This window comes from Gracilinanus agilis, chromosome 4, assembly GCF_016433145.1.
Source record: "Gracilinanus agilis isolate LMUSP501 chromosome 4, AgileGrace, whole genome shotgun sequence".
Classification (NCBI taxonomy): domain Eukaryota; kingdom Metazoa; phylum Chordata; class Mammalia; order Didelphimorphia; family Didelphidae; genus Gracilinanus; species Gracilinanus agilis.
The window spans coordinates 169777829-169797599 of NC_058133.1; the positions used below are offsets into that span (position 1 = coordinate 169777829).

General features: G+C 41.4%; 2 protein-coding genes and 1 non-coding gene across 3 annotated transcripts; 1 reads left to right on the plus strand and 2 right to left on the minus strand.

The window, feature by feature from the left end:
* Positions 1 to 1881: 1881 nt before the first annotated feature.
* TRNAM-CAU lies at positions 1882 to 1953 on the minus strand. Its single transcript has one exon. It is a non-coding gene; the product is annotated as a tRNA-Met (tRNA).
* A 284-nt stretch (positions 1954 to 2237) lies between these two features.
* ILF2 (interleukin enhancer binding factor 2) lies at positions 2238 to 11573 on the plus strand. The gene is made up of 14 exons (XM_044676727.1): positions 2238 to 2307; positions 3582 to 3641; positions 5263 to 5305; positions 5779 to 5883; positions 6409 to 6486; positions 7089 to 7191; positions 7615 to 7680; positions 7992 to 8108; positions 8556 to 8634; positions 8943 to 9030; positions 10052 to 10113; positions 10205 to 10319; positions 10732 to 10822; positions 10998 to 11573. Exons 1-14 carry the CDS (start codon positions 2303 to 2305, stop codon positions 11156 to 11158), a joined length of 1173 nt encoding a protein of 390 aa, XP_044532662.1. The 5' UTR covers positions 2238 to 2302; the 3' UTR covers positions 11159 to 11573.
* A 99-nt stretch (positions 11574 to 11672) lies between these two features.
* On the minus strand, positions 11673 to 13836 carry SNAPIN (SNAP associated protein). Its single transcript, XM_044676728.1, has 4 exons — positions 13681 to 13836; positions 13428 to 13474; positions 13036 to 13154; positions 11673 to 12501 (listed from the first exon to the last, which is right to left on the minus strand). The coding sequence occupies exons 1-4, from the start codon at positions 13821 to 13823 to the stop codon at positions 12400 to 12402; spliced, it is 411 nt and encodes a 136-aa protein (XP_044532663.1). The 5' UTR covers positions 13824 to 13836; the 3' UTR covers positions 11673 to 12399.
* Positions 13837 to 19771: the final 5935 nt, after the last annotated feature.

Below are 19771 nucleotides of genomic sequence, written 5' to 3' on the forward strand. Positions count from 1 at the left end.
AGTCCAGCAGTCCCAGCCATACTTTGATAGGAGAAAAACTACAGCTTTGATTATACAGACCTTGGTCAGCAAGGTGATGTCTCTTCTGCTTTTCAGTATGCTGCCCAGATTTGCCATAGCTTTCCTTCCAAGGAGAGCTACTAGATCATCTTGCTTGTCCCCTGAGAACCTTTATGCAGGTCAAGAAGCAACAGTTAGAACTTTACAAATATTAGCTCATGTTATCTCATTGGATCCTCACAACCATCTTGGGAAGTAAATGCTGTCATCGTCTCCATTTTGCAGATGTAGAAACTGAGAAAGATAGAAGTTAAGCTCAGATTCAGTTAGTAATTGCCTGAGGGCAGTAATGAGACCACTCTCACCCCTCCCCATCTCTTCTGAGCTCTAGTTCCCCTTCGGCTTTCTGAATACTTCCACTTGGATGTCCCTTGGATATTTCAAAGTTAATCTGTTTAAATCAGAACTAATTTTCTTTCTCCCTAAACCTTACCCTTTTCCTTCTAACTTCCCTATTTCTGTTGAGGGCACCACCATTCTTTTAGTCACTTAGATTCACAATCTTGACACTCCACTTTCTCTTATATAATCAGTTTTATAGATTTCATTAGCATCATCTTTTGCCTGTCTCCTTCCTTCCACTCCCCTGATTAACACCCTCATTTCCTCTCATTTGAACTATTTCAACAGCTTCCTTATTGGTTTCTCTGTATCAAGTCTCTCCTCTTCACAATCTATGCATCTGCCAAATGGTTATTTCTAAAGCATAGGTTTGAGCAAGTCACTTCAATGTTCAAGAACCATCAATGACTCCATGTTGTTTCTAAGATAAAATATAAATCCTTCTGTTTGGTATTTAAAACCCTTCACAGGCTGACTCTAGTCTATCTTGTCCAGTTTCTTTCTGAAGCAGTACTTTCCCCTCTCCTATCAAATAGGATTATTTATTTGCTGTAAAAATTACATTTCATGCTCTCCCGGCTCCCTTTAAAGCCCAATTTAAGAGCTCCCCCACTTTTATTTTTCCACTATCATTTCTTTGTATTTGTCCCTAAATATGTGTATTTACTCTTGTTTTCTCCCAATAGAATGTAAGCTCTTGAGGTTAAACGTGGGCTTCATTTTTTTTTTATTTTTTTAACATTTATTAATATTCATTTTTAACATGGTTACATGATTCATGCTCCACCTTTCCCCTCAACCCCCCCCCCCCACCCTTGGCCGATGCGCGTTTCCACTAGTTTTGTCATGTGTCCTTGAACAAGACCAATTTCCAAATTGTTGGTAGTTGCATTGGTGTGGTAGTTTCGAGTCTACACTCTCAGTCATGTCCACCCCGACCCATGTAAAAGTGGGCTTCATTTTTATCTTTAAATCATACCCTCAACTAGCACAGTGTTGGGCACACAGTAGGTGATTAATAAAAGCTAGTTATAATGAATTCTTTGCTCAGCCTCTTTGTCACTTAATATATTCCTATTGTTTCCGTTTCCCTTTCAATCTTCCATTTCTTCATCCCTTGCCTTGGGATCCCACTCTTTTTCCTCTTTAAATCCTGCATGTTCTGGGCCTTGGCCTTTTCCCCTTTTTGATTCTGCTTTTTATCCTCTATTGCTTCTGATCTGATATTTCTGTGTATTAAATTCAGGCATATAACATATATATTACAATTTATGTTCGTAATGATCTTTTCTACAAGATACTGCTATTATGAAGTGGATTTTTTTTAAAATTCACATGGGAAACCCACAGGAAGATTTTAAAAAACAGATTGGTGAATTTAACAGAAAAAAAATACTTTTTTTTTTAAGATTTTGAAAAAGATTGGTGAATTTAGCAGAAAAAGGTGAATTTAACAGAAAAAAAAAGGAAAAACGTCTCTAGCAGAGGATGGTTTCGATCCATCGACCTCTGGGTTATGGGCCCAGCACGCTTCCGCTGCGCCACTCTGCTAGTTGGTGAAATTCTCCTCTAAGTCTTATGTAAAGAGTATAGAATGCTGTTTGCACATGCCCGACCATTCTAAGTCTCTTCCCGCAGCGCCTCCTGGTGAGCGTTCTACAAGTAGTCATCGGTTCTTGTCAGGTTGATTTTCATTGGCTGTTCTCAGCACAGCAGTCTCTCCCAATGGCTGGTAATTCAGCTAGCCCGAGGAGACCAATGGGCGTGGATCTTAGGATGACGCGGGATCCAATCGCGACTGGTCTTGTTGGAACGCGCCGGCTAGCGGCCTCTCCGGTTGTTGGCTCCTGCGAGGAAGGGGCGGTTGGCGGGGCCTCCATTGTTCAAGACTTTGGGAACCATGAGGTGAGGCACTGGGGTTCTCCAGGGGAGACCTGGAGCTGGGGCTGAGAACCAAGGCCCGAGGCAGTGAGGCAAGAGCACCAGGATGCTGAAGGGATCGGGCGCCCTGTAGTTGACCGGATCCCAAGATCATTTAGGCCTGATGGGGGAGGGATGGAGTCACGGCAGAGTCCGGGGTTTTATTGGAGGAATGGGAGACTCCAGCTCCTGGAGGAGGGGAGCTCCTGTCCCCGAAGGCTGGGGGAATCGAGTCCTTATCTCAGGAACCAGGGAAGGCAGAGCGCTTGGAGTCCTTGCCTCCGGTTACACCTCCTACCGGAAGCCTTTATAGAATATTTCCCATTCATTCTGTTTTTCTCTTCAAGTTACCTCGTAAAACCGAAGTAGAAAGGAAAATCCCATTCAAATTACCCCTAAACTAGTTGAGGATAAATCTGCCATGACACGAACGACTTACATGTATATTGTCTTCAAGTTATTTTGTAAGGCAGGAACAGGGAAATCCCATTCAAGCGAACTAAAATAGTTGGAGATAAAGCTACTATAACACAAAATACTTGTATATAGATTCAATTACAGAGTACTTATAGACACAAAGAACTTAAATAGCTATTGTAATATATATTGGTGGGGCCCTGGCCATATAATGAAGATACTACCAATAAGTGAATTTACAGGTTTTAATTCTGTCAGTCAATCAAACTAGCTTTGCCCACATTCTCCAGCAAAACAGTGTGAGCTCCTTGTGGGCTAGAACTTTTATCCTCAGTGCCCAGACTCCTTGCACCAATGATTTCCTTGCTGTGACAGGAAACTCCTGATGAGAATTTTCCCCTGCTAATACAGGTTGTTATCTATTAGTTTTAGAGAGTTGCCTAGGGCACTTAAGGAGGTTGACTGATTTATCTAGGATTGGACAACCCTGGCACTGGACTACAGAATTATTGCATATACTGCCAGATGCTGGGGATGTATTGGTGGATTTTGTATAATTTTCTTTTAATTTCTCTCAATGCCATTCTGGATAGATGGGAAGAGAGGAAGCCGGAGGATGTATTCAGAAATAAGCATGCTGTAAGAGCAAAGGATAGCAATAAAAAAGATTTTTTAAAATGCTTGTTGAGTTGAGTGTTTGAGTCTAGATAAGCAGAGTACCCTTTGATTTCAGTTGAATCATAACATGGGAAAAAGAAATAGGCAGGGGAAGGTTTGAATCAACTTATAGGGGGAATGTAATTGGTTTCTTTGCTCTGCATAACAATTCGCTTGTCTTATAGGGGTGATAGAGGCAGAGGCCGTGGAGGGCGATTTGGCTCCAGGGGAGGACCCGGAGGAGGGTTAGTACCAACTTTTGAGTACCAGATGGGTGTGTGTCTTCTACCATCTATTGTTTTTCAGTCTAAGGCCTCTTATAGTAGAGGCTGTGGGGTGGGTGAATAAATATTGCTTGCTTTTTATGAGACCATGCTATGACACAGTTTTCCACCTGCTCTTTCTGTGACATTTCATATTTATCCCCTTCTCTGTATTCATTCACATTTCTTCTATCCAGTTCAGATCCTTTTTACATCTTCCCGATTGTAATAGCCTCATAATTGGTATGCCTGTCACAAGTCTTTGCAGCTGTCAAATTGATATTCCTAATTTATAGAGCTGACCATGTGACTTCCCTACTCAGAAATTTTTAATATCTCTCTGTGCCTCTAAAATAAAATACTACTTCTGCTTTGGCATTTAAAGCCCTCCCCAGTCTGGCTCTCTCTACCCTTTCCAGTTTTATTTCATAATAATGGCCCTTTTCATTCTCTCCCTTTTTTATTCAAACTGGTCTGTTAGCTATTCCTGTACACATCATTTCATATTCTGCCTCTGAACCTTTGCAGTGGTGGTTCCCTGTGTCTGGAATTTTTCTTCACCTCTACTTGGAATTCCTAGCTTCCTTCAGAGTAAAATTCAAAATTTACTCCTACAGGTCTTTTCCTGATCCCTGTTTCTTCTTCCTAGTTGTTAAGTCTCTTTTCCACTCTTAATAGAAATTTTGATTTTACTTACTTTTGTGTGTGTGTGTAATTCTCCTTGCCCTCCCTTTCCCCATGAGACTGAAAAATATTTGAAGTGAGGATGGTTTAACATGTGCCTAGCACAATTTCTTGCATATATGCTTAATATTTGTTGAATTGTTCCTACACTAAGTTGATTTTGGTTCCATTCCCACCATGCTTATTTGGCCTTGTTGCCAGTTCAAAGCAGTTGTTTACAAATGGTCTTTAGTAGCCACAGAGATGTTAGCTCATTAATCACATGGATGATGATACATGTTCTGGAAACTATAGGCTCATGTAGGCAAGTGTGCAGCTAGTATACATTTTTTTATTATTAAACCCTTAACTTCTGTATATTGGCTCCTAGGTGGAAGAGTGGTAAGGGTGGGCAATGGGGGTCAAGTGACTTGCCCAGGGTCACACAGCTGGGAAGTGTCTGAGGCTGGATTTGAACCTAGGACCTCAGGTCTCTAGGCCTGGCTTTCAATCCACTGAGCTACCCAACTGTCCCTCCCTCCCCTCCCCAGTATACATTTTTAATATGTCCTTTTAAGTGTTCACACACTGCTATGAATGTTCTGAGCTTTTAATGTTTAATCTAAGCCTAATAAGGTTGTGCAAGCAGGTAGTACTTGAAGCCCCATAGATATCTTAAGTTCTATATTCCTAACATTTGTTTTTTATTTTTTAACAGTGTGCAGAAGTTGGTATTTTTTCGAGTATAGATATGATATGTTATGATAAGGGCATGGACTTTTCCCGGGTGGCAGAAATGAGTATTTTTCTTAATTTAAAAAATCCATTTTATTGAATGCCTTCTTTATTTTTACATATGCTTTCTTTTTACAGATGTGTTAGAAAGACCAGTCCTTCTGGTTATGGGGAATGACTTTATTTCTTTTTTCTTTTTTTGTAGGTTCAGGCCATTTGTGCCACACATCCCATTTGATTTCTATGTGGTGAGTTTGGTATTTTGACTTAACTTGGGGCTCTCATTTTTGCTTATCATAAGTAGCTGTAGATCCATGGTCCTCTGAATTGAATAGTCATAAGCTGGTTGGGCAGGAACATGATTTTGGGGAAAGGTTTGAGGTTCCCTTGTGTTTCCTTTCATACAGAAAGAGGCTATGTAGGGTGAAAAGGTATAACTGGCTGCTATTGACAGAAATTCATAATATTATCCCTTTTTTGTGATACCTTGAGTTCTATTTTCCTTCATAATCTGTTAATATCTTGGTATTTTGGAAGATAATGTGAGACTGTTGACTTTATATAAAATATTACTATAGAATTTTACTGCCTTTATTTCTTTTGGATTTCTAGTAGAATTCAGTAATTAACTCTAGCTGAGGATTTTTTTGTTGTGCATAATTTGCATCTCTATACTAATTGTTGTGATTCCTGTTACCATTTCATCTTCCTTCTGGTTCAGTGTGAAATGGCCTTCCCTCGAGTCAAACCTGCACCTGATGAAACCACTTTCAGTGAGGCCTTGCTGAAGAGGAATCAGGACCTTGCTCCCAACTCTGCTGAACAGGTTCTGTAGATCTTCCCAGTGTCTGTGTCTCACCCTCTCCCTACCCCTTCCCCCTTCAGTTTTACTATGAATAACTGAAGATGCTGTTAGGAATGGTGACAGACTTTCACTTGGCTGTTCTTCTTTTGGATGGAGGAAGGTATTGAGAAGAAAGAAGTGAATTTGATTTTCCAGAAGTATAGGTCCAACCATCTCCCTTAATTCTCTGTTGCCTCTGGAATAAAATATATGCTCTGTTTTGCCTTTAAAACTGTTCAGAATGTGACCCCAACCCATCTTGTTAATTTCAGTTACACATTACTCTCCTTTCTGTGCTGTGTAGTCCAGCCAAACTGAAATTGCTATTCCTTCTACATTCATTGAATTTTGGTTGTTGACTCAGATCCCAAAATAACAAGGCTTTTTTCAAGTCCCAATACCTGAGATTTTCACCTATGCTGTCCAGTTCAGCTGTTCAAGCGCTGTTGATACACTTCTGGTGATTTTTGAACCTTAGGTTTTTATATTTCACATTTTTTTTTTCAGGCATCCATACTTTCTCTGGTAACAAAAATCAACAACGTGATTGATAACCTCATTGTGGCTCCAGGAACCTTTGAAGTGGTAAGATTTTGTTGATTAAGTCCCATGGGAAGGTAGCCTTGGAGCTGTGACGGTTTCCTTGGGCCCCTTATCCACCTATAGCTAGCTTTATATATAGTGCTTTACATAAGCTACCTCAGTAGATCACAACAATAATAGGCAATATCAGCTCCACTTCACAGATATGGAAACTGAGGCTAAAGAGAGCTTAAAGTGATTTGCCCAGAGTCTCACAGCTAGTACGTGCCTGAGGCTATTTACACTCAGGTTTTCCTGATTTCAAGTCTAATATTGTCCACTTACACCACCTAGTTGCCTCTAAGGAAAATACAGTGGAATCTCTGTATTCTTGGTGTTAACAAAACGAGTAGTACTTTTACAGTTTTGATCTGTGATATGAGGCTTTCATATGGCTTTTATTTATAACATTAATGTGCTTTGTGCTTTTAAAATTTTAAGATCATATATAGATCATAATCTTGGAAATAGTGGACCATATAATATGTATAATGCCATGTCAGGGAACAAGAGTGAATTAGACATTTTTTTTTCCTTGTGATTTATATTTTTGTGATTTCAATAGATATTTTCTCTCTGTTGATATTAATTCCTCTTTCCAACAGCAAATTGAAGAGGTCCGGCAAGTGGGATCTTACAAGAAAGGGACAATGACCACAGGTCATAATGTGGCTGACCTGGTAGTGATCCTGAAGATCCTGCCAACATGTGGGTGCCAGGCTTCTTGGTCCTGGGAACCAGCTGGGACTGGGTTTGAAGCACTGGGGATGCAAAGTCCAAATTGCCAATAAAGATAATGTGAGGAAAAGGGATCTAGGGAGTTACATGGGGAAAAGGAAGTTGAGATTATTTAACTTGAAGGGGAGATGAAAGAAAATCTCAGGAGTAGTATCAGGAATGTTGTAAAGTTAATAAATACTAGCTGAAAAAAGTAGAGAACTTAGAAATAAAAATGGGCATAGAATTTGGGAATGGAGGCTGGAATGTTTTGAGAATTTGTTGCTTTTCTTATCAGGGCTAGAACTTTTCTCCAACATTAAAAAGCGAATCCTTGCTTAGTGCTAGGTGATTTGTAAAAATAACAGATAGTGTTAGAAGGTTATTACTTCATTTTCTTTTCCTTTTGTCCAGTGGAAGCTGTTGCAGCCTTGGGGAACAAAGTGGTGGAAAGTCTTAGAGCACAGGATCCTGCTGAAGGTTTGGCCTTATTGCTGAATATATATTGAATTCTCATTGGTGCTGAGCACTGTATAGAATGCACATACACATAAATAATACCAAATCATTCAAATTAAGCAAAAAAAATCATCAATAAAGGATGGTTGTATCTCAGAGGCTGTGAAAATTGATTCCCTGGCCTAACCAACTCCATGCTCTTTGTTCTAAGTTCTTGTTCTGAGCTTTACTACACAATTACTTGAAAAGATGACTTTTTTTCCATCCCCAACCTCCTTTCCTCCAATACCTTGCCCATCTGGTGTACTGTTTCATTTGCTTTGTTTCTTTAGTTTTGACTATGCTGACCAATGAAACTGGCTTTGAGATCAGCTCTGCTGATGCCACGGTGAAGATCCTCATTACAACAGTGCCACCTAATCTTCGAAAGCTGGACCCAGAACTACATTGTAAGTCAAACTCGTTTGGCCAGGCATTTTTGTGACCTAGAAGCATTGGGTACAAGTGAGCTTGCCTGCTTGCTATTCAGCATGCTGGATGTTAGGTTCTCTGGAGTTAGTGTTTGACCCATACTGTGACTGAGGATATCATTCGATTTCTTCATGCCTTGTTATGTACATTCATAAATCTCCCCATGGAGATTTTAGAGGTAAGAATTTATATGGAAGTGGTTTTCAGGCCAAATAAGAAAGTAGCAAAGGATTTCTTTGGGAAAGTTTATAATTTGAAAAGAGCATGGTAGCCAATTCTGCTCCCTCAATTGAGAAATCAAGGAAAGAACAAGTTGAGATTCCCTCTCTTTTCCCCAATGACTTAAGTTTTGTGACAGTGGCCTTGGGTTATTGCCAGGATTGTGTTTATTTAAGACACCAGCTTGATCCTTCTTTTTCTTGCAGTGGACATCAAAGTTCTTCAGAGTGCCCTGGCAGCCATTCGGCATGCTCGATGGTTTGAAGAGAATGCTTCTCAGTCTACGTAAGTTACCCAGTTAGTGAGGTTATCTCAGTCCCTTTGTCATTTTTTTGTATCAGCAGCAATATTGGGGATGATTGGAATGGTTAGAAATCCCCGAACTAACTCATTTTTTCCCTAGTTTTTCTTCCCTTGGTATTTGTCTAGTTTTTTTCACTTTATGTAACACAAGAAAAACAAGACTTTCTCTTAAATCTTTCAAGTCAAATCTTTGAGGGTACCTCCTTTGACTCTTGTTTAATAGTGTAGTATTTAAAAGGTTAGGGTCCAAGACACTGGCCCTTCTGACCTGGGGCTCCTTCTCCCTTTAGGGTGAAAGTTCTCATCCGTCTACTGAAGGACTTGAGGATTCGGTTCCCTGGATTTGAACCTCTCACACCTTGGATCCTAGACCTTTTGGTAGATGAAGGAAGGGATAATTGGGTTTTTGAATGTGTATATATACTTGTTAAGCATGCTGGGCTAAGAGTTGGGAAGATGAGAGATTGATTGGGAGGGAGGTTGATATACTTCATATATTTATGTCAAGTCACTTTATTCCCTTAATCAGTTTCCTCATTTGCAAAATGGTGATTAAAAATAGCACCAATTTTATAGGTTTGTCATTAGGATCAAAAGTGATCATGTACATATGTATGAATATAAAGCATGTTTGCAATACTGTGAGGGTTTTATAAATGGTAGATATTATTTCTCACATTTTGCACTGTGGGGAAAAGTACAGCATTTAAATAAGACAGTACCTCCTCTCACAGTGCATAGTGTCTAATAGAAGACACTATCTCAGGGAACTGAATATATCGTGTAATATATTCACACCTTCTTAGTTGGGGGGTGGAGTGTGGGCTCTGAAGTAGGTATTCATTTCTGATTAGAGTAGGTGGATTAGGGAGGGGAGGAGAGAGGACAGGACGTGGCAGGCACTAGAGAGGAGCTTTTTAAAAAGGTAAAAATTGTATTAGAGGCTCAGAGAACTGTAGTCTTGAGCAAAGTGAAAGAAAGAGCACGCTTGCAATGTTTTCAGGGGCAGCATGTACCAGGCTGGCTAGAGTGTTGTCAGATAATGGTGGAATGTTGGATGCCCGGGCTAAGGAGTTTTAGATTCAGAAGAGAATAGGGAACAACGACGAGGCGACAGTTGAAGTTCTATGTATTTATTCAGTGGTAACTTCGAAAGTCATTAGAATTTTTAAAAATTATTTGAGACTTAAGTTAGACTATGGACTAATAAATTATGATCCATTGTTGATATGTAGGAAGACTTAGAGTCCTTGCCTTCAAGGCATAGCTGCCTGGAAACAAATTTGAGAAAGATTATATCTGCTCATGGCTTGTCTTACTGCAGTATGATGGTTTTATGTTGGTTTGAAGGTAAATTTATCAGTTTGGTTCTCCCTATCAAATGTCTTGTCTTTTCCAGGGCCACTATGCTGTGATGAATAACCCTACCAGACAGCCCTTGGCCCTCAATGTGGCTTACAGGTATAGAACTTGCTCCTAGGAACTATCCTGATTCCTTAGGGTGAGCAAGGACCTGTCTTTGCCAACTCTAACACTTTCTCTTATATCTCAGGCGATGCCTTCAGATTTTGGCTGCAGGGTTGTTTCTTCCTGGTTCTGTAGGAATTACTGATCCCTGTGAAAGTGGTAACTTCCGAGTACACACAGTCATGACCTTGGAACAACAGGTAATGGAAATGATAGGAAAGTATGTGGAACCTCAGCTCTTCTCCCAGTCACAAGTCAAATTTATTTTTGACCCTTTACTAATTTGGGGGAATGCTCTCTTTATAAAGGGGCCAATGGAGGTAGACTTCAATCCTAGTTTTAAGAGTAAGCTCCTTGGGGCAACTAAGTAACTTAGTGGATTGAGAGTCAGGTCTAGAGATGAGAGGTCCTGGGTTCAAATACTGCCTACCTGGGTGACCCTGTTGCCTAGTCCATACCCATCTTCTGCCTTAGAACTAATACTTGGTATTGATTCTAAGATGGAAGGTAAGGGTTTAAACAAAAAAGAGTAAGCCCCTCATTCCATCCTGAGTGGTACAAGTTTGGTAGGCATTTTTCTTCTGATTGACTTTCATTTATGTTCTCATTCAGGACATGGTCTGCTATACAGCTCAGACGTTGGTTCGGATCCTATCCCATGGAGGTTATAGGAAGATCCTTGGCCAGGAGGGTGATGCCAGTTGTGAGTGTCTAAAGCTAAGTGCTTTAGATAGGTTTTTGTGGTGTTGAGGAGATACCCAGATATCACCACCAGTGTCTTAGAAGGCACAGAAGGGTATAGTATATCTCACTTGCCAAAGCAAACTCCCTGACTTGGATACCTGACGTGGTCTTGATTGTATCTCTTTCTTTTTTAGATCTTGCCTCAGAAATGTCTACCTGGGATGGAGTGATAGTGACACCTTCTGAAAAAGCTTATGAGAAGCCTCCAGAAAAGAAGGAAGGTGAGGAAGAAGAGGAGAATGCAGAGGAGCCACCTCAAGGAGAGGAAGAAGAGAGCATGGAGACCCAAGAGTGATTCTGATTTGTTTTCTCAGCTGCCAAAGGCAACAGGCTTCCTTTGTGGACCCTGGGTAGTGGCATGTATGGGGATGAGGGGATGGTAGGAAGGAAAAATAAGGCTGACAACCCCTGGAAGCTGTGGAGAAAGAAGCATTGGCTTGTAGGTGATTTGATGCTCCCCTGACTCAGCTACAGGAATCTCACATTTGTGGCCTGGGCCACAAAGGAAGGCATCAGCCTTCCTGTGCTTTCTTCTTTTATAGATTTACACACATACCCCCATAGCCCTCCACAGAACAACCAACTCTGGAAACCCAACTAAGACCAAAATCATCCAGGTTTTTTTTGTTATTGTTGAAATTATTGTGAACTGTTAGTGTCTGAAAGTTGTCTTTTTTTTCTAGACACTTATTAAAAGTATTTCCTTGTAAGGTTCTTTTTTTTCCTTTTTAATTAACAGTGTTGAAACATTTGCTTTTTGGTTTTGACATGTGCTCCACAGGCCTCTTGCCAAATTATAGCTTGGGGAAATTGTTGTAACACTCTCCCCTTGTCTCCTCCTTAACCTAGCTCCAAGTTAAGCTTCATCATGATTAGAAATTTGGCTGCCTCCAGGAGGAGAGGCACAGAAAGTGAAAATCTTCAGAAGCTTGAGAATCTAGTCCACACCTACACTTATGGAGGAGTAAACCTAAATACAGGATTACAGCATTAATATGACATTTATTGAATTGTATAGTTATGAAAGTGCTGCTGTGGCAGCTAAAAGCTAGTGCAATCAGAAGGGTGGATGGGCAAGGCCTCCTCACCAAGATCCTTCCCCCTCAAATCCTCAGTGCAAGCATAGGAAAAAGTTGGTCCCTCTAAGGAAAGGCATGCCGTCCAGGGACCAGCAACTTAGCACCTAGCAGGAAAAATATCATCCAGGCTAAGGGGATCCGGATGCTGGGCAGATTTGGAGTCAACAGCTTTCTCCTTTATAAACCTTGCACTCCTTATAAACAGCCCTTTAACACAAGAAAACCTTGGGAACCAATTCTCATGGAACTTTCTCAACCTGAATGTAAGCAAGGGGCTACTTCTGATCCCAATCTAACTAGATTAATCTAGCTCCAATTGCTCAGTACACAAATGATAAGGTTGCTGTCTTAAATATTCCTTATCCTTCCAAGCCAGTGCAGAGTCAGTGTCTTCTAGAGTCACGGTTGAAGCAAGGCAACTGGAGAGCAGGACTCCTGGTTCAGCTTCTGAGATGCATTATTTGCTTGGGGAACCAGAAGGGTAGCCCCCTGACTCTAGCATAGCACGCCGTCTAACTGTCTCCTTGGCCACACTGTGGTTCAAACGTCTCAACCGCTCCTGAAAGGGAAAAAGAGTTCTAGCAGCAGGATAAGGATCTCACGGCTTAAATCTCTAAAAGTTCTTTCCATTACCAGTTGGTTCACATGGTCAAGCTAAGTTTGGCACTGGGAGTAATAACTTCCAACCTATTTGGAGATAACTTGTTCTAATTTCATGATCTCTAACCTAAAATTGGCCTTGAAGTTAACGCCCCCAGTTCAATTTCTCAGACTATAAATTACAAGTGAAGTAATGATCTACATTGCCAGTGGAAGAATTTTTTTCCCCCTTTGATGAATTTTCAACACTGATTAATAAGCTGGAGCCAGAAAATGTATGAAAGGAAATTATCTTTGGAGTCAGTAGACCTGAGTTTGAATTCTCATCCATGAAATCAGTTTTTTTCACCTTTTATATGTTAACTACTTTTATGCATATTTCAAGTTTAGAAAAATGCTGCCTCTTACATACTTGGAAGCAATGGATATCCTAGGGGTACTGCAAAATCAGGACAGAAAACCTTAAAGTGGGTGTCCTGATACATTCTCTTACCTGAGCATTCTGTAAAATGTTATTAATCAAGACAACCCGTCTCCTGGCATTAAGGAGCTTCTTCACGTAGGGATCCAGATCCAAAGCCACCTTCTGGTCTTCATTGATTCTGCAGAGTTCTGGAGGTTAAAAAGGGGAAGGGGAGCACCGTGAGAGCTCCCATTGAAGTAGGTTTGTAACTCAATGGAAATGGGTCTTTTCTCAGGGGGACCTCAGCCGCCATAATAGGTTCTGACTTGGGGTCGTTGTCAAGGAACAGTCACAGTCTTGAAGATCAGGAAAAAAGGCAGAGGAAATCCGGACCCAAGAACGGGGTTATGCACCCAAATAGGATTGGAAAAAGGGAGGAAGAGTACGGGGACTTCTGGGGCCAGACGCGCCTGCACACTCACCAGTGGCCAAATTGTCAATCTGTTCCCGCAGCTCCACCTGACTCTCCCTGTAAAAGGAGACAAAGCCCAGTCCCACTCAGGCTCCCGTTGCTAGCCCAACAACCCCCGGGACCTGATGTAGACAAACCGAGGCTGGCGCATCCCGCCGCGCCCCTTTCTCCCCCTTCGGTTCCCAGGGTCCCGAGATACCAGCACCAACAGACCCGCCCCCTTCCCCAGCTCCTGCGGAAGCCACAGCCCTCCCCGAGCGCACCGAACCGCGTGCACGTGCGAGTCGAGTTGCTGCACCGCAGGCCTCAGGAATTCCAGCAGCCCTTCCGCGAACAGGTCCCGGCCCGAAGGCCCAGCCACCGGCGTGCCGGCCCCAGACACTGCGGCGGAGCTAGTCCCAGCCATCTCCTGACGTCCGGGAAACCAGTACCCCTCGCGAGGGCCGCCGGGAACCGACGAGATCCCTCCTACAGACGCGGCCCGCGACGGGGTGCATAGGAAGCGCCGTCTTTGCTATACGCGCTGGGGCTTCTGGGAAATGGAGTTTTTAATGGGATGGGACCGACCGCTGCGGGATGCAGTGGAGATGCAGCTTTTATGGAGGGACACAGGAGAAGTAACTTGTTTGTTTTATAGAATTTTCAAATTTGTTTTTATTTATTATACCTATCTCCTGTTTTCACATCCATCTGCATTTTCCTGATAACAAAGAGTAAAAAGAGGAAAGAAAAAGAGTTCAGCAAGATTCACCAGCTTGGGGAAAAACCTGATATGTAATCTTTAGCAACCATACCCATCTACATACCCTCTCTTCACCCCACCCCACCCACGTTAACAGACCTCCATGGGCCACTCAGAGGCAAAGGAGCTTTACTCAACTGAATCAACTTGGGGGTGTTCTTGTTATATTGTATTTTCCTGCTGTGACTAAAGAAATCATCTGTTAACTTTTGAATGACCCAAGAATGTTCCATCATTCCAAGCAATGCCTCTTGTAGCCTTATAAACTTGTTTGTCAAAAGTTCAACAGATTTTTTTTTCTCCTAATTACTGCAAAAGGTTTTGGCTTCCCCTCTCCCAGTGGTAAAAGCTCCTGTCAAAGTAATTCTCAACTTAGGCTGAAAGTCATCCCAGGCCCACCAAGTTTTGCCTCTGGAACTTTATAGGGAGAACTACTTTGCTGTGATTCAGCTCCTGCCACCTGCAGCCTCTAATTTTATTATTATTTTTTTAAATTTTTATTTAGAATATTTTTCCCATGGTTACATGATTCATAATTCCCCCTCTCCTCTGCTCTCTCCTCCCCCTTGCAAAGCCAACAATCAGTTCCACTGGGTTGTACATGTATTATTATTCAAAAGATTTCTATGTTATTCATATTTGCAGTAGTGATCCTTTAACATCAAAACCCTAATCACATCTCTATTGCACTATGTGATCACCCATAAAGTTTTCTAATGCATTTCTGGTTCCACAGTTCTTTCTCTGGATATGGATAGTGTTCTTTTTCACAAGTTCCTCTGGATTGTCCTGGGTCATTGCATTGCTGCTGGTAGAAAAGTCTATCACATTAGATTGTGCCATAATGTATCAGTTTCTGTGTACAAAGTTCTCCTGGTTCTGTTCCTTTTGCTCTGCATCAATTCCTGGAGGTTGTTCCAGTTCACATGGAATTCCTTCATTTCTTTATTACTTTTTTTTTTTTAAACCCTTTAACTTCAGTGTATTGTCTCATAGGTGGAAGAGTGGTAAGGGTGGGCAATGGGGGTCAAGTGACTTGCCCAGGGTCACACAGCTGGGAAGTGGCTGAGGCCGGGTTTGAACCTAGGACCTTCTGTCTCTAGGCCTAACTCTCACTCCACTGAGCTACCCAGCTGCCCCCTCTTTATTACTTTTAGCACAATAGTATTCCATCACCAACATATATGTGGCCTCTAATTTTGCTCTTGGATGAGCCCTTATCCAGTCTGCCTGCCTCTGACCTACTAGATCTGGAATCTTGCCAGGGTACCTTGTTTCAGTCCTGGTTGCAGACCTCAGGATCTTCTAAAGTATCCCACTGGCCATTCGCAGAGTAGATCCACCTCAAAATTGCCAGTTCCTGCTTCCTCTCCAAACTCCTCCAGAAATATAATTTCAGCTATTTCTGCTTGTTATGAGGTAGGCTTTCTGGGCTTCATAGGACTAGACCTCCCCACCTGTCACATGAGTGGAGGACCCTCATCTGATCACTCTCTTGCTTGATATATATCTCTTTAGTCACTGATAATCCACTTGAACTCATTTTCAATAGTTCACATTCTCTGACCCCATCAACTCTCTCTATTTTAGTGATTATGAACCATCTGGCTGTCATTTTACAATCCACTCCCTCCACTGGCTGCTCTCTTGCTCCCATCTAGACCCTATCCTATCAATCCACCTCTTCCAGTATGTTCTCTAGAATGCCTCTGGACTGAGCTTTGAAAGTTCTTGACTTCGAATCTGTGTCTGAACAATATGACTGTGGGCTTATCCCTATTAGAGTTCCAGTAGACCAGTGATTCCCTAAGTGGGTGCCACTGCCCCCTGGTGGGTGCTGCAGCAATCCAGGATAGTGGTGATGGCCACAGATGCATTTATCTTTCCTATTAATTGCTATTAAAACTTAAAAAAAAATTAATTTCCAGGGACGCTAAGTAATATTTTTTCTGTAAAGGGGGTGGTTGGCCAAAAAAGTTTGGGAACCACTGCAGTAGACTATTGCTGGACACAATCACTATCAGTCAACTGGAAAACTATGCTGTTTCAGAAGGACAGAACTGTAGGCTTAACTTTGGTCTGGGATTTCTGCTCTGGTTATTCTTCTTCAGGCTTCCAATTGGAATGAGAGGTAGAACTAAGACCCTGTTCTGTTCCTGGGTATGAGGAACGTAGCTGCTGTTTGCTTGTGAAATTTTTCCTTGCTTAGTATAGAACCTAGAACCCACCACAGCTCCTCACTCTGGAACACCACTCAGTCCATCCTGGCTCTGTACTCCAGAACAATGAGTAACAGAGAGCTGCCAGTTGGCACTTGTTCTTCTAATCTATATAAATTTAGGTCCCTCTGTCTCTTCTTGCCCTTGTGGACAGACTTTTTTTGTGCCTGAATGGTCTATTCCCTTAGAGTATTCTTGGTAAGACCTACTCCTGAGTTTACTGACCTCTCTGTTGCCCTGTGTTAACTTGGGCTAGTAAAATGACTCTTGATTTTCTTTTTTGGATTTCCTGATTAGGATTTGTTCTGGTACATTTTCTAGATCTTTTTGGAGGCTTCAATGGGGAAGTTGGGGGTGGAGTGGATTTTACTATATTTCTTACTGACATTCCTCTTTCCAATCTTCTTACGTTTTATTCTTTTCCACATTGTCTGTGATACAGTGACACTGGCCTCCTTGCTGTTTCCTGAACAAGACACTCCAACTTTATGCCTTTTTGCTGGCTATCTACTATGCCTAGAATTCTCTCTTATCACCCCTACCTCCTGTCTTCTCTTTTTTCCTTCAAATCCCAGTTAAAATCCCACCTATAATTCCATCTTTCCCTTTCATTCAGTGGTATACTAGTAAATGATTTTTTTTAAACCCTAACCTTCCATCTTGGAATTAATACCATGTATTGGTTCTAAGGCAGAAGAATGGTAAGGTCTGAACATTGGGGTTAAGTAACTTGCTTAGGGTCATACAGCAAGGAAACCCCTGAGGTCACATTTGAACTCAGGACCTGCTATCTCTAGACCTGGCTCTCATACCTTTGAACCACCTATTTGCCCCCTAATAATTGTTTTAACAATCAGATCTTGCCCCACCAAGCCCCCAAAAGGATAAATGACATATTTTTTTTAAATTTGGACTTTTTATTTTAATTACAAATTTCCACATAAGATTTCTGAAGTTATATGATCTATATTGTTCCCTCCCTTCTACCCTCTCTGCTCCCAGGGCTAACAAGCAATTCGATCTGGGTTATATATGTATTATCATGCAAAACATATTTTTATATTATTCCAAATGACATACTTTAAAGTTTAATCTGCATCATTAATATTTTCTCCCTTATTTTCTTTAATCTAGGATGGGCAAACTTTTTAAAGAGGGGGCCAAAGGAAAGGAAATGCTCATCTGTCAGTCTGTTTCTAAGGCAACTCTTTCGAAGTTTCATTGTATTGTATCCTACTCATTGTATTTGTCAGATTAGGAATAATGTCGAGTCAGCCAGATAGAACATTTCACAGGGAGCATCTGGCCTGCAGGCTGTAGTTTGCCCATCACTGATCTAGACCAATCAGCAAAACAATAAATCAAATCCTGATTAATATCATTTGCCAATTTCTTTTTTTTAAACCTTTACCTTCTGTCTTAGAATCACTACTGTGTATTGGTTCTAAGGCAGAAGAGCAATAAGGGCTAGGCAATGGGGGTGAAGTGACTTGCCCAGGGTCACACAGCTAGGAAGTGTCTGAGGCCAGATTTTAACCCAGGGCCTCCTGTCTCTAGGCCTAGCTTCAATCTATTGAGCCCCCCAGCTGCTCCCTAGTACTTACCTTCTGAGATTACCTCTAGTTTATACTTTATATACCTTGTATGAACGTGACTGTTTTCTCTCCCATTAGAATGTGAAATTTTGAGGACATGGATTATTTTCCTGTTTTCGCCCTTTCCCCCCCCCTTAAATATCCCCACAGCTTAGCTCCAATGCATGGCACATATTAATTATTTAATGAATACTTGTTGACTTGATTTAATTTGACTTAGGATTTTTATTAATGTCAAAGCCAAGCAGACTGCCTATCTTGAGATAATAGCAGCCTCCAATGTGAATGATTTTATATCATTGGGTTAATTACAGGAGCCATAGGCTTTCCCTCAGACAACAGGAACTGATATCCCAGGCCATTGAAAGACATAGACCAGTTATGAATAAGGCAAGAATTATTCATGAGCAAGGCTTGTTGGCTCTGATCTGTGAGTTATTGAAAATCTTTAAGAATCCTTGGAAGAGAGTGGGCAGCTGGATGACTCAGTAGATTAAGAGCCAGATCTAGAGATGGGAGGTCCTGACCTCAGATACTTCCTAGCTGAGTGACCCTGGGCATATCATTTAATTCCCATTACCTAGCCCTTACTGTTCTTCTACTACTGTATTGATCCAAGATGGAAGGCAAGTGTTTAACCAAAAACAAACAAACAAACAAACAAACAAACAAGAAAACAACCAAAAAACACCTGGAAGAGCAAAAGGCCTGACATTAGAAGTAAATTTTTTCTCTACTTGAGCATGAGCAAACCAGCCTTAAATCACATTGTTGCTCCAATACTTAGCAACAAATGTTTTCTAAGTGAATAGTTGAATGGTAATTGTTACCCACAAGTCACTAAAAGGAGAAAAGCAAAGCCCAATGAGCAGCTCACTAAATTCTGGTAATATTTATTAAAGGGTAGTTCAATGGCCTTAGACACTTCCTGTGTCTTAGGCAAGTTACTCAATTATTGATTGTCTGACAAAAGGATCCACTGGATCTATTGGAGATGAGAAGGAAATAAGCAAACCACTCCAGTAGCCTTGCCAAGAAAACCCCATGGATAGCTATGGTCCATGGAGTCACAAAGAGTTGGACATGAATTGACAACAAGGATAACGGAGCAGGTTAGAAATAGGTTCCTGGGAAGACAGGTTTACTCAGAAGGGTAAGTAGATTAGCTCCCTTAGTAGGGAGGGGAGATGAGTTATCTACACGTGACAATAAGTAACAAATCAAAAACAAGGGACTTCCCTTTGGGCAGTCCAAAACCAGTATTGTGGCTGCCATTTGTCCACTTGAATTAGAAGTGGACCTCCAGGAAGTGACGAAAGATGCTATCTCTTCAAGTATGATGGTAACTTCCTGTTGAGGTAGTTGAACTTGGTGCTGAAGGATCTCTGCTGAGACCTCAGGCAGCTTCTCCTCTGAATTGTCATGTGGATAAGTTAGGCTGACTTCCTTGGCCTACCTTGGCATTTTTCCAGAATCTCTACCTTAAGAAGGTTTCTTTGCCTCTCTAATTGCTAAGGCCTTGTGGCCTTAATTAATCTTTTAGTTCTCACTTGGTCCAGACCGTTTCTCTCTCTCTCTCTCTCTCTCTCTCTCTCTCTCTCCCCTTACCTTCAATCTTCCTAATTGTAAATAAACTACCATAAAACCCATCCTGACTTGGGTCTGTTTTAATTATGGAATCAATCTAGATCTGATTGATTCCTGGCAACCATGCCTTAATATATATCTTTATAATATCTAATTTTTCCTTATTACAATTCCCTTTTTTTGACGGGGTTACTAGACTAGATTTTAGTCA

Coding starts and splice junctions, on each gene's coding strand:
- SNAPIN (XM_044676728.1), bottom strand. CDS start 13,823: ATGGCTGGGACTAGCTCCGCCGCAGTGTCTGGGGCCGGCACGCCGGTG. Junction 13,155..13,427: donor GATTGACAATTTGGCCACTG/GTGAGTGTGCAG, acceptor TTTAACCTCCAG/AACTCTGCAGAATCAATGAA. Junction 12,502..13,035: donor ACATTTTACAGAATGCTCAG/GTAAGAGAATGT, acceptor TTTCCCTTTCAG/GAGCGGTTGAGACGTTTGAA.
- ILF2 (XM_044676727.1), top strand. Junction 7,681..7,991: donor AGCACAGGATCCTGCTGAAG/GTTTGGCCTTAT, acceptor TTGTTTCTTTAG/TTTTGACTATGCTGACCAAT. Junction 10,114..10,204: donor GCCCTCAATGTGGCTTACAG/GTATAGAACTTG, acceptor CTTATATCTCAG/GCGATGCCTTCAGATTTTGG.